The 13,029-nt window shown below is 34.7% G+C and overlaps 1 protein-coding gene across 7 annotated transcripts in view; it reads right to left on the bottom strand.

Moving 5' to 3' along the window:
- Sgce (sarcoglycan epsilon) overlaps window positions 1-13,029 on the bottom strand; it is a 68,880-nt gene that overhangs the window by 25,392 nt on the left and 30,459 nt on the right. For all 7 annotated transcript variants that reach the window (XM_078040409.1, XM_021730718.3, XM_078040408.1 and 4 more), the window contains 2 exons: window positions 12,470-12,542; window positions 8,029-8,227 (listed from right to left, as the gene is read on the bottom strand). In XM_078040409.1, coding sequence (XP_077896535.1) covers window positions 8,029-8,227; window positions 12,470-12,542 — 272 coding nt within the window. The remainder of the gene's footprint in view (window positions 1-8,028; window positions 8,228-12,469; window positions 12,543-13,029) is intronic.

Here is a 13,029-nt window from a genome sequence, read left to right as displayed (position 1 = left end):
AATGCCATAATTTCATTCTTCTTTAAGGCTGAGTAATATTTCATTGTGTATATACCACATTTTCTTTATCTATTCATTTGCTGAAGGGCACCTAGGTTGTTTCCAAAGGTTAGCTACTGCAAATTGAGCTGCTATAAACATTGATCTGACAGCATCACTATAGTATGCTGATTTTAAGTCCTTTGGGTATATACTAAGGAATAGGATAGCTGGATCAAATAGGTAGTTCTGTTCCAAGTTTTCTGAGGAATCTCCATACTAATTTCCATAACGGTTGCACCAATTTTCAGTCCCACCAGCAATGCATGAGTGTAACTTTTCCCCCACATCCTTGCAAACATGGCTGCATTCTGCCTGGAGTGAGATGAAATCTTAGAGTAGTTTTGATTTGCATTTCTCCAATTGCTAGAGATGTTGAACATTTTTCATATATTTGTTGATTAATTGTATTTCTCCATCTTGGGACATCAGCCAGGGTCTATCACAACTTTATTCATAATTGTCAAAACTAAGGGGCAAAAAAAAAACCCTAAGGGGCAACCAAGATGTCCTTTAGTTGGTGAATAAAGTGTGGTATATCCAGAAAATGAACTATTATTCAGTGCTAAAAAAAAGAATGAGCAATCAAGCCATGAAAAGACATGGAAGAAACTTAAATGCTAATCTGAAAGAGCTAAATATTGTATGATTCCTACTATATGACATTATGGAGAAAGCAAACTATGGAAACATTAAAAAGATTAACAGACCCCTCACTTAAGACATATGATGGCAAATAAGCATATGAAAAGATGTTTCCCACACATGTCAGGGGGTAGGGGAGAAAAAAGGGATGAAGAGATGAAGCATAGATGATTTTTAGGGCAGTGAAATTACTCTGTATGATATTATAAAGGTGTATATAGGCCGTTATATGTGTCCAAAACCTACAATGAATACCACCAAAAGGGAAAACTAATGTCAACTATGGACTTGGGATGATGATGTGTGAATTGAAGATTCATCAGTTATAACAAAAAGACCATTCTGGTGGAGGATGTTGATACTGGGAAAGGCTATGCATGTGTTAGGACAGTGTTTTATATGGGAAATCTCTGTATCTCTGTTAATTTTTTTTGTGAACCTAGAAATCTTCTAAAAATAGTCTACTTAAAAATAGGTATCAAAGACTAAAACTAAAAGTGAAAACTATGAAATTCTGAGAAGACAACAGGCATAAATCTTTGTGACGTTGGATCAGGCAATAGTTTCTTAGATGTGACATCAAAAACTCCAGAAATAACTGAAAAAATATATATAAGTAAACTTTATCAAAATTAAAATATTTTATGTTTCAAAAAATATCAAGAAAGTAAATACAACTCACAGAATGGGAGAAAATACTTGCAAATCATCATTTATCTTAATGAGCTGTTATTTTAAAAAAGAAATGAAATAAAAATGTACCACAAAAATTAAAAGCTAGTAAGAAATAACTATGAAGTCATGGTTGACCCTGCGATGACAACTGTGTTCTAGAATACAGTGACAAAAATTCATTTGCTCTTTATGTCAAATTTATATTAGGACTTAAATTTTATTTAAAAGAACATTTTTTAAAACTATGGCACCTTTAGGAAACAAATATTAAACAAAGGACTGAAATTAATGATCAAATTTAAAATGCAGGAAAAAAAACTGAGGCGAGAAACTAGTGGAAAAGTTTTTAGATGATCACTGAATATAAACACATTCCATTTAAACAAGTTAATACTTTTAAGCTTCACATAAAGCTAATTTCTATCTTATTACCTGCTTGGCCAACACCATATTTTTTCTTTGTTAATTGTGAAATATGTTTGTAAACAGAGACAAATGGATGTTTCTTGCAACTGTTAACAGCCTTCTTGCTTGAACATGACAGTAATTTGCATTTATAATAAGATTTTTAATTAATTTATTTAAAGACAACATAAATGGGCATAAGAGTTTTTGATGCTGTGCAATGTTTTTTCTCTTAAATTATAAAAGCAATATAATAATATTACAGAAAACTTAGGATATAAAAACAAAACTCATTTACATTACCAAGCTAACTATTTTCATTTTCCAATGTACCTTGCAGAATATTTTTCAAATGCTTATATTTTAACGTAATTGCAATCATTTCTAAAATATAATTTTGTATCCTGCTTTTTTGCTTAATGCATAAGCATTTTCCATATTGTAGTCTTCATAATTATAGCTTTATGGCAATATAATTTTTTAAGTGCACATGATTTATTCAGCAATTATTTCAGAGTTGGACATGTAGTTGCTTCCAATTTTTTTGATGTTATAAATAATATTGCAAAGACTCTCTCTGCATATTCTTTAATGTTACTATCTTAAAAGAGATGCCTAGATGTGGAAACATTTTTATGACAGTTGACATGTACTGCCAAATTACTTTCATCTGCACTTGGATGATCTATAAACTTCTCTAACTTAATATGTTCCGAACTGAGCTCATCATCACCCCACCCCACCTCCACCTGTTCCCCCTTCTGTCTCCTTCTCCCTCTGTGATTGGCATTCCCAGATGCTCAAGTCATGAACTCAAGCACCATCATCTTTGACTCTTCTCCTTCTCTCTGCATTTCAATCCATCATCAGTCTCTGACATTTACCCTGAAATAACTCTCGGGCACATGTGTCCACTTTATTCCATCTCCCTGCTACAACTCTGGTTCTAGTCACCAGAACCTCACACAGGGAATAAAGCAACAGCACTGTAATCTTTCTTCTTAAGCCCAGTCTTTGCCATTGTCCTAAGGGAGCCCTTTGCTGAATGAATGAATGAATAGCATTATACGAGTTAAAAACACAAAAAAGAACACAAATATTATGTTCAAGAGCCGTAGGTGTTGAATTTGCCTTACAAGTTAAAAAAAAGTAAATTTATTATTTCCTTTGTAGAATGAGTAAGTTTGAATGTGTTGGCTTTTTAAAATAAATACATAAATTGTATGAGGTCTTATGTAATAAGAACAACTCTACACTGTACATGCTAAAATTACATTTTTCAAAATCTGTTTGCCTTTTAGGTAAGTTTTTGATATGAAGAAATTTAAAATTTTTATGCAGTGAAATGAGGATGATCTTTAACTTTTTGACCTTAGCACATATGTGTTTTCAATATTTCAAATATGTGTTATTGGCTTAGATGGGGTTATATTAGCAAGTGCAAGGCCCTCAATGAATGTTAACAAAACAGGGTTCTTCAAAATGGTAGGAAATCGTGCACACTAGATAGAATTGTTTCTTATGAAGAATTTTTTCTTCCAATTTGAACAATTCAATTTTCCATCCTTGATGTAGAATGTATTTACTGAGGCCTCTGAACATCCAATGTGAAGGACCAAGTAAAAGGCAAATAATTTAATTCAATCTCTGCTTTTTTCATCAACAGCCAGATAAATAAATCCAATGACTGTGTGTTTTTCCCTAATTGTCCAACTCATGAATATATTCTACCTGTTATTTTGTGCATAAAAATGTTACGAAACCAACTTGGAAGAATGTGTAAATATACATGTTTCCAGGGGGAAACACTTGAGCAGCACAGGACTTTTTGCCTTTTTTTCTCACCCCACCTCTTTGTTCTGCACAAAGAACAAAGGGATGTGATTATTCCTTAGAGAAGTAAGGGTTTTAAAGGCTCTAAATTCTGTAAGAATTGGCTTGAAAGCTCACATTCCTCTCATTTGTGTTTCCCTGGCAGAAAACATGGATGTCACTAGGTCACCTAAAGTCCCAATACCTATCTCATTACAGCATTTCTTCATTCAGTCTTCCCCTAATTCCACAAGTATGATCTTTTCTAAAATAAAAACTTAAACATCAACCATTTTCTGCTACAGTCCCTAGTGCTTCAGGATAAAATTCACAACTTTTCCTAGCGTACAAGGCCTTCATGGTCTCTGGTCTTTGTCCTCTGCATAACAATCACTTCTGAATCCCTTTCCCCAACTTCTATACTAAGTATGTTTTCAATTCCATTACACTCTCCTCAGAGTTCCCCTTCCTCATAGTCTCCACAGGCTAATTGGTACTCATATTCCAACTCAGATCATGCTTTACTTCCTCTGTGAACTTTTCCAGCAACAGACAAGAATGAGAAAGGAGCCCTTTCTGGGAACACCTCACAACACTGACTTCAATTATCTGATTACTCACCTAGTCCCTATAAGCTTGTGAGCATAAGTTGTATTTTTTAAAGTCACTGTGCCCCAGGGACTAACACAATATTCTCCCACTTAAAAAAAATAAAATACTTAATTTTAAATTATGGGAAAAAATGGCAGAACTTAGAATAGATATTAAACATATAGTTGCACAGATTTAATTTATTTTTTGCTATAAAAATGGACTGAAATGGGTTTCTACTTTAAAGGCATCTTCAAACATTCCTATTTCATGTTACCACTTTTCCAAAAAATAAAGGCTATATGAACCAAAAATATAGGAGGGACATTATTTAAGGATAATAAGTAATCCTATAAATTATCAAGCATGAGGATAATTTCAGAATTCTACAGACTGGCTCAGGATATGACTTTCCATTAGACCAATATGTGACAGCTATTGACTTACATTCTTCCTCAAGCACAACTTTTCACTGAGGACTCTGACATAGGGCAAAAATCAGATGATTACTTAGAGTATTTTTTGAGATGGTCTAGAAAATAAAGTAGGATTATCTGTTGCTGATTGAGGCTAGATCTACATGCTTTGGTAACTAGAGGAAATAGTGGTAGCTTTGACAATCTCTTATGAAAAGTGAGTATATTCTTTAATCCTCACACCCAATCATTCCCTTCATAGTCACCATTTACACCACATCATTCACCAGTGGTTGGCAGCTATGACATGCCTAGAATGAAATATGAACCTGCTCTTCTTTCCACCAGCTTTATCCCAGGCTAAATACATCCACAAGTCCTCAGTCTCTGGCTTGGTGTCAGGAGCAAAAGCAACACCAAGAACATGCCCAGAGACAGCACAGTTGTACTGGGGTTATGAATCTGGCGAGTGAAAATGAATCTTTTCAGAGGGCTCAACCTTCCTTTGCAGAAGCTTACTCACTTTGAAATAAATCTTTATAATTGTTTTCTGTTTGATTTAGAAGTTTGAAAGCTGTCAATGAGTTCTGTAAAGATGAAAAAATACACATCAAAAAGGGTGAGGAGCTGGGATGCTACAGAATGGGTTCTTAATGATTGATATTTAATGACCCATTAGGCTATAGAAGGACACTTAATGTATGCAAGTAAATCCTACTACTTGTATATAGTATTAGACCCCTTGGATAGAGTCTACTACTAAGAGCTACACAGTCATCTGCTGTTTATTTGATTATGTATACCAAATAAGGAAAAATATGCAGTTAGTAGATTGTGGCTGCCATGACATATCCTAAGTATTAAGCAGAACACATTTATTAGGTGCTTGGTTAATACTTCTGAAGTATATAAATACGTTTTTAAAATAATTTTAGAAAAGTAAGGGAATCAATTTCTTGGCTATCTCTGATCCTCACTCTTAGTCTTTATAGTATTTAATTTTTTTTAAAAAAAAAGGATCTATAGTCTATGATATTTTCATAAGAAAATACAAAGGCTAAAGGTATATTAAGTGAAGTAAAACAACAATATACATCACTAAAAAGGAAGAAAGGCACCAAAAATGAGTTAAGCACAGAATTTATTTCTAAATTTAAGGCAATAGAGCTAAAAAAAATTATTTTTGTAATCATGACCTTAGATGCCAACTAAGGAAAACATGCAAAATCATTCTCAGGGGTAAACTTTTCTTTTGGAATTATACTTCAAGTAGGATCCTATTTCATTGGGGCTTGTATAGGATCACTGAAGTAATGGAGTTGGCATTGGGTACAATTTATAGAAATGCTATTTTTAAAGACTTCTCATATGAATACTTTGTAAAGGTTAAGGCTTAACATTAAATTAAAACTCATGGAAAGCATTTCAAGTTGGGAAGGGATCTGAGACAAGAGTCTAAATAAGTGCCACAGGACTGACTCTCTCAAATAGCTGACAGCATATGCCACCCTCTAGCAGGTGTTGGGGGTCAGTCAGCTAATGATTGAATTCTCAACAAGTACTTGGAGGACGAAAATTCTGTTCTTAATTTAGAGTCACATGCTCAGGCCCAGCCCTAAGTTCAAAAAATAAGAATCTCTAAGTTGTATCAGAGGCTAGCAACCTCTCTGTATTTTTAATCATGTTTTACTGGTGACTCTCAAGCTGGACATGGTTGGGAAGCACCACTTTAGGTCAGTTTGGTTTAGAGATTGCTTAGTTGAATCTAGTTTAGTTTAGATTCTAAAAGTGGTGTCTGTATGACTGACTAGAGAAGGAGTGAGCCCAAGAGAAAATGTAACTATGAAAGACTTTACTAGTACTTGGTTTTCCTACTGTTTTCTCCACCATTTTCTCAGTACAGTGCTAAGAATTGGACCCAGGGGTGCTTAACCACGGAGCTACATCCCTTTTCATTTTTTTTTTATTTTGAGACAGGGTCTCACTAAGTTACCAAGGCTGGCCTCCAACTTTCAATTCTCTTGCCTCAGCCTCTCCAGTATCTGGGGTTACAGGTGTGTGCCACCTCACCTGGCATGGTGCTTGTTTTAACAATCATCAAGGGACACAATAAGAAAACTATTGAAAAAGCTCCATATTGGAAGAATTTTTTTCAGAAGGATTTCCCTGCCCATCTCATTCCCTGGTTCTACTTTTTTAATTATTCAGTGGGAAACAGGCTCGTATTTTAACTCTACAGTGAAAATTTGAGCTTTAGAGTTATATTTTCATATAGAAAGTCAACCAGCACAGAGACAAGAGATAAGCCAACTATTTTCCTCAAAGCACTTCTTACATGTGCTTGAGTGACTTCAAAATCCATTGCTATCCCATAGAAGATAAACTTAATTCTGAAATTAAGTTGGACTTCACAGATCACTGCTTTTCTCCATCCCCCTTCTGCCTACTCCCTCAAACTTCATTTATTTGTATTTGTGATCTTTTCTGTTATTTCCAACAAAGTTCTCTCCAAAGCTGCCCTGAAATCTAATTCTTACTAATCCAGGTATCCTAGTTAATTTCAGATATCACCTGTATGAAAGTGTGACCAGGATTATGGATGAGGAAGTTAGAAAGAGAACATGTTGTGCAAAATGTGATTTATTCCACATACTGTACTTATAGAGGATTGGGGGGAAAAGCAATTCTGTATCAACATACAGATTAGAAATTAAAGATGGAAGGTTTGGCTTGATGTTGACACTGATGCTTTCAATTTACCAAGGCAGCAGTGTCCTTGACTCCTCCAAGGCTACAGGTCATACTTTGTATTCCTACTGCTTGAAAATTGACAAATCCCTTTTAAATGCTTTGTCTAGTTTAATCACTATAACAACCCTGCAAGAAAGTGTTTCCCCAAGGAACAGAAGAAGAAATTGAGGCCCAGAGGACTTCGGCATTTGCCTGATGTCACCCAGTCTGTGAGTGACAAGGCCAGGCTTTAGGCTCTCGTGTCACAGGAATGGTTTCAAATCCACTCCAGCTATCAGTCACCGACACATGGTGGAAAGAATGTTAAAGGCGAAGAAATAGTTTCCTAGAATAAAGTTACAGCAGTCAGTGCATCCTTCTACAGCAGATAACTAGGGCATCAATTTCCTTTGAAATTCATGGCCCTAAATAATCAGCTTCTCTAAAGAAGGTACAAAAGACTTGGTGCTATAATTTATTATGCTGATCTGATCTACAATTAGATTTCACAGGACCTGAGACTCCAGATTTAAAGAACCATTAATATGACCTCTTTTGTCAATATAGAAAATTGCTAGTATGTTGATATCTTTACAATATCTGTTTTTTATTAAAAAGAAAAATGTAATAGGCCATCTTCCATCTACAGTAAGTTTGATAAGAGCACCATATTTAAAAATCCATATTTAAGGCAATGAGATAAAGGTCTGCTTACCCCTCCTTCATGTCATTAATGGGAAGCGGCACCCTGCCACCCCTGTCTAGGGCCGACGTGATGTTTATAGCATTCAGGCGCTCAGGCTGCCACACATTCTTTACTGCCCCCAGAAAGTCTCCAAGAACCTCACTGGCCAACATTTCTTCCACATTCATATTTTTAATGAAGAATTCTGCTTGATACGGCAACGGGAAGTCTATTTTGTTTGTGAAAAAAGAGTACACCTGATGTTAATAAACTAGTCTTTTTAAAGGGAAACAAAAATAATTTGATTTTGGTTAAGTTCTGTCACAACTCTGGCAGTAAGAGCGGTATTAAAACAATCAGTCCTCCACTCCCACTGGTTGAACATCCTTGGATTAAACCAACTGCAGATCAAAAATACCCTTAAAAATTTTATCTGTCCTCAACATGTACAGGGTTTTTCCCTAAAAAAATATACTATTCCCATGGCATTTACACTGTATTAGGTATTATAAATAATCTAGAGTTGAATTAAAGTATAAGAGAGGAGATATATAAGTTATGTGAAAACACTGTGCCATTTTCTATGAAAGTTGAGCGTTTACAAATTTCGGTGTCCCCCGGGGTCTGGAAATAAAACCCTGTGAACACCAAGGGACAAGTGTTTAACACACCTTAAACACAGAACTGCGTCTACAATATAATAACATCTAAAGGCAATTTATGATTGTAGAATTTGGTCCAAAAAAAAAAGAAAAACTAAATCTGTGTTTTTAATTTATAATATTACTGATATTGTTTAGAGCATTCTAAAACATTCCTTTTTATGCAATAAACACTGATTATATATACAACAAGAATTCTAAATGCCAGAGCAATTCTACTATTTTGATCACTATGATTAAATATTCTAGAAAAATCATAAAGTTCTCATGCAGTTCCATGTCTCACATTGTTAGAGATTTTGTTAGCTTTTTTTCATCCTGAGGTTTCATCAGAATTCTCCTTTAAACACTTCAAAATTAATATTTCAATCAACCCGATGTCAAATTCAGATTGTCAATGTAAAAACCTCTAAATAAATATAAAACCACTTCAGCTTCTCAAGTGTTACTCTTGAATTACTAATCATGTTTATATCCTATGTTTTGATTGTTCTATTAAGATAAAATAGATTTCTTTTTTATTTAATACTATTTTTGTAATAATAAAATTTCATTTTTTAAAAAGTATTTCACAAGGCAGACCAAAATCAGAGAATTAGATGAATTATAACATAATTCTCACTACAGGAATGAGGGTGGATTCTTGTCTTTTTCCTTAGGCTTTTAAGATGGGAAACCTCATCTTTAGAGAAGTCCAAGAGCTTACAATAATTTGAACTTACCCCATGTGATTTTTCCTAAGCTAAAGGAAAAAGGATGTCTCTAAAGTACTCAGCAAAGTTCCAAACATGTAGTAAGAACTTATGGAAGAGTAATACTTGAGCTTTTATTATAGTGATATGAAAAGGCTGGTTATCTGAAATCTTACTTTAAAATGACAGGAAAATATTTCCGGACTTTACAAAGATTCAAAGTCCCCAATAGTAATTATACTATGTGTATCTTCTGATTTATTTCAACAAACTTCTTGAATCCATAAAGTTTTTCCACTCTTATTTACCAAATGAAAAATAAAAATAACATACTAAGCACCTGAAATCTTGATGATCTCATTTATTATGGAACCTCCTTGACATTAAAGAACACGTGGATGCCAGAGTTGAAGTCAGAGAACTGGCTTCAGAGTTTACAACAGAGTTGTCCAGAGCATGGTCATCTCTTCCTAAAGACTTAGTCCTTCAAGGCTCTAGTCACAGAAAGTTTTTTACTTATCTCCTATACTGTCATTAATTCTCCTTGTGATTTTTTTTTAGATTTGCACACCAAAAAAAATTTGTTAATGCACAGCCTATCTTGCAGTCTTCTAAAATATAATTTATTCTCTTTCATGCAGATAAATCTCCTGTTTATACACCTTTCTTTTCTACTAGAGATAAATAGTATCTTAATGATAGGACATTTCCCCCCATACCTAGAAATATTCATGTAAAAATGAATGATAAAGAGTTTCTTGATGATAAATAATATTATAAATAATACTAAGTATAGTTTTAATGTCAGAAGTCTATCATTCTTCATTTCATTCAATGTTTTTACATTTAGTTTTTTTTTTAAAGTTTGTAAAATTTCTTTCATATGATTAGTGCTACTTTTTGGAGAAGTGTTGTTTGGCTTCTCTTGATCCCTGCTCCATGACTCCCTATTTGATCCCTGCTGTGAAGCCTGTTGCTACCACCACACCCCTCAGAGACTTTGGGCTAAGCAGCTGCCTGCTGTCTACTGGGCCAAGAGCTGCTGTCAGGCCTCCCAGAGATGAGTCATAGCAGCTTTCTAACTCTGGGGAAATCCCATGCCTGCTATATTCGGAAATCACAGAGGCCAAGAGAACAGTAGGCCAACAGATTGGTGGCAGGCCTCTGAGGCGCTAAACCCAATTTAGAGAATCACTTTATGTACTCTCCTTGAGCTCCATGCTGAGTGAGTCTACACGACTAATTTCCCATTAGGTCTCTCAAAACAGGAGACAGCTGGGCAGGGAGTTGGACTGAGCATGATTACCCTGATTTACAACGTTGTTACTTCTCTTCCTAAACCTTATCTGGGACAAACAGCATGAGTGAAGGCCATGCTCAAAGATGCTCATCCTAGTGTGCACACATATTCTGTCTAGACCAGCAAGGACAAATGCACGACCTTTAAGTTCAGTGGTTTCCAAACAGTTTTGGGTCACGGAACCACATATACAGGGCAGTGGAGCAGCTCTGCTTATCTAACATCAAAGTGGAAGCTTCCAAAAGCCCTTCTACTTTTTCTCCTTCATGTGCACAGCTTCAGAACCCCTGATTTAGATAAACCCCCACACAAACTTTAGATCTTTTGGTTATCTAGCAGTCTTCCATGCTTGTTGGGTCCCCATATATCAATAACAACACCTATTAAGAGGCCCTGTGTTCTACCCTACTGAGACTAGGCTGGAAAAGGAGGAAGGTCAAGCTGTAGACTAGTCAGTCTTTCAATTTATAGGAACTCCCATATTTGACAAAAAGTTTTGCATCCCACTGAAAGCACATTGGATGAGATCCAATGGCCCAAGACCACTGCAATATAACAGCATAACTCTTGTGATGTATTCCTGAGGAGAAAATTAAGTGTGTCATTATTCTGCTCATTAAGGGCATCCCAATACCAACAGGGACATCTCAGATTGTATACAAATATCCAATCACAATTGTAATCAAAACCAAAAATCTCCCTGATCCAAACAAAAATTCCTATCAAAAGCCCTTGGGAAGTAGGAACATGGACAGGGAGTCCTCTATCTAGGCCCATACAACAAAAGCTTGGACCTTAGTTTCATGTATGAAGGCCATTAACTTATACATTGATACTGCTAAAACACCTGGGAATATTTCACTTAAGGAGGTTAAAGTCTTCAAGTAGTCTCTCCATGTATGTATTATTAATTTTACTGAAATTGCTTTCTTTCATATTGTCTAAAGGCAGTTTTTAACCCAGCCCTTACTGAATTAGTACATCCTAGTAAAATGTTTTGTGTTTGCATGCTTGTTTGTAATTGTTCTGGTAAACAGAAGCAAGAATTACCCTATAAAGAATGCATAACGGTTACTATTTTTAGAGGGGAATTTTTCCCGCTAGTTCCTCTCCTGTGGCCTTCACAAAGGATGTATAGTACAGATAGGATCATCCCATGACTTAATAATTTCAATTACAAAGATTTTAATGGTGTGCACTCTTCCCAACTGCTAGCATGGGGTCAAAATATTTGAGAGTGTAATTCTTGGAAAAGTTCCGTTGTCCCTAACTTCAAAATCCTAAGAAAATCACTTACCATTTGGGCATATATGTCTCTAAATTGCAGACAAACTGTTGTCATTACTGATATATGATTAGCTAATTCAGCAGGGAAAGTGCTCCAAATTACAGCTTATCTTCATATACAAAGGAACCTATTGTAAATATTAAAGTAAAATAATAAAAGTAGCTAATAACTACTAACTGTGTACACTGTGATCTTTTCAAACACTTTTCAAGAGTTATCTCAAAGAATCCTTACTACAGATATATAAGAGAAAGCATGTTCTTGGTAGCATTTTACAAATGAAGAAAACAAGGGTTTAAGAAGTGGCATCCTTGTTCAGCCCCCATCCTTAGTTCTTCAGAGTAACATACCATGTTGTTTTACATATTTAGATATGTCTCAATTTTCTTTGCTACATTTACTACTTCATCAGTTGAATTAGGTTTGTGGTGTTTTAAAATTCTTAACTATATTTTATACAGTTATAAAATTTGATAATGAAATGCTTCTTGTAAATAAGGAAATGATCAACATATTTTTCCGTACCTACCTTCTGCTGACATTATATTAATTATCAAATTATGCCTTGCAGTCTCAAAGGTGCGCCTATTGTAGGCAGTTATCTATTAGAAAAGGAAAATCATATTAAAGAAGTGAAATGTTATTTGTAAAATGAAATTCATTAAGGACAAAAAGGAAAACAAATAGTCGTTCTTTCCATTTTCATTATTTGTTGATAAACTTACAATATATTTCTTCTCTGGGCAAAAAAACTCAGGGCTTTTAGCAATATTATAGGAAAATAAATAATTAGCAGGATCTACTTAACATGCTAAAACAAAAAGTTAAATGCAGAAAGACCCTTTCACATAATGGCTAGTAAGTACAGGTAGTGATGCAGATGCATCATTAGCAAATGGATTAACCATTATGGATTACTTACTGGTGACTTTCTAAGATTTCAAAGAATCTAAACAATGCATTTTTTTTTACTTTTAAATGGAGTTTAAGGATTTAAAGGAAAGTACACTTTGAAATAAGCACACCTTTGTGTTATTTGCATTTAGTATTAAACTGCATACCAGTCAGTCAAAAAAACTTGTAAATAAC

This window comes from Ictidomys tridecemlineatus, chromosome 2 (genome assembly GCF_052094955.1).
Source record: "Ictidomys tridecemlineatus isolate mIctTri1 chromosome 2, mIctTri1.hap1, whole genome shotgun sequence".
NCBI classification, from domain to species: Eukaryota; Metazoa; Chordata; class Mammalia; order Rodentia; family Sciuridae; genus Ictidomys; species Ictidomys tridecemlineatus.
Note: the sequence above shows the minus strand (reverse complement) of the source record. Positions and strands in the feature narration are given on the sequence as shown.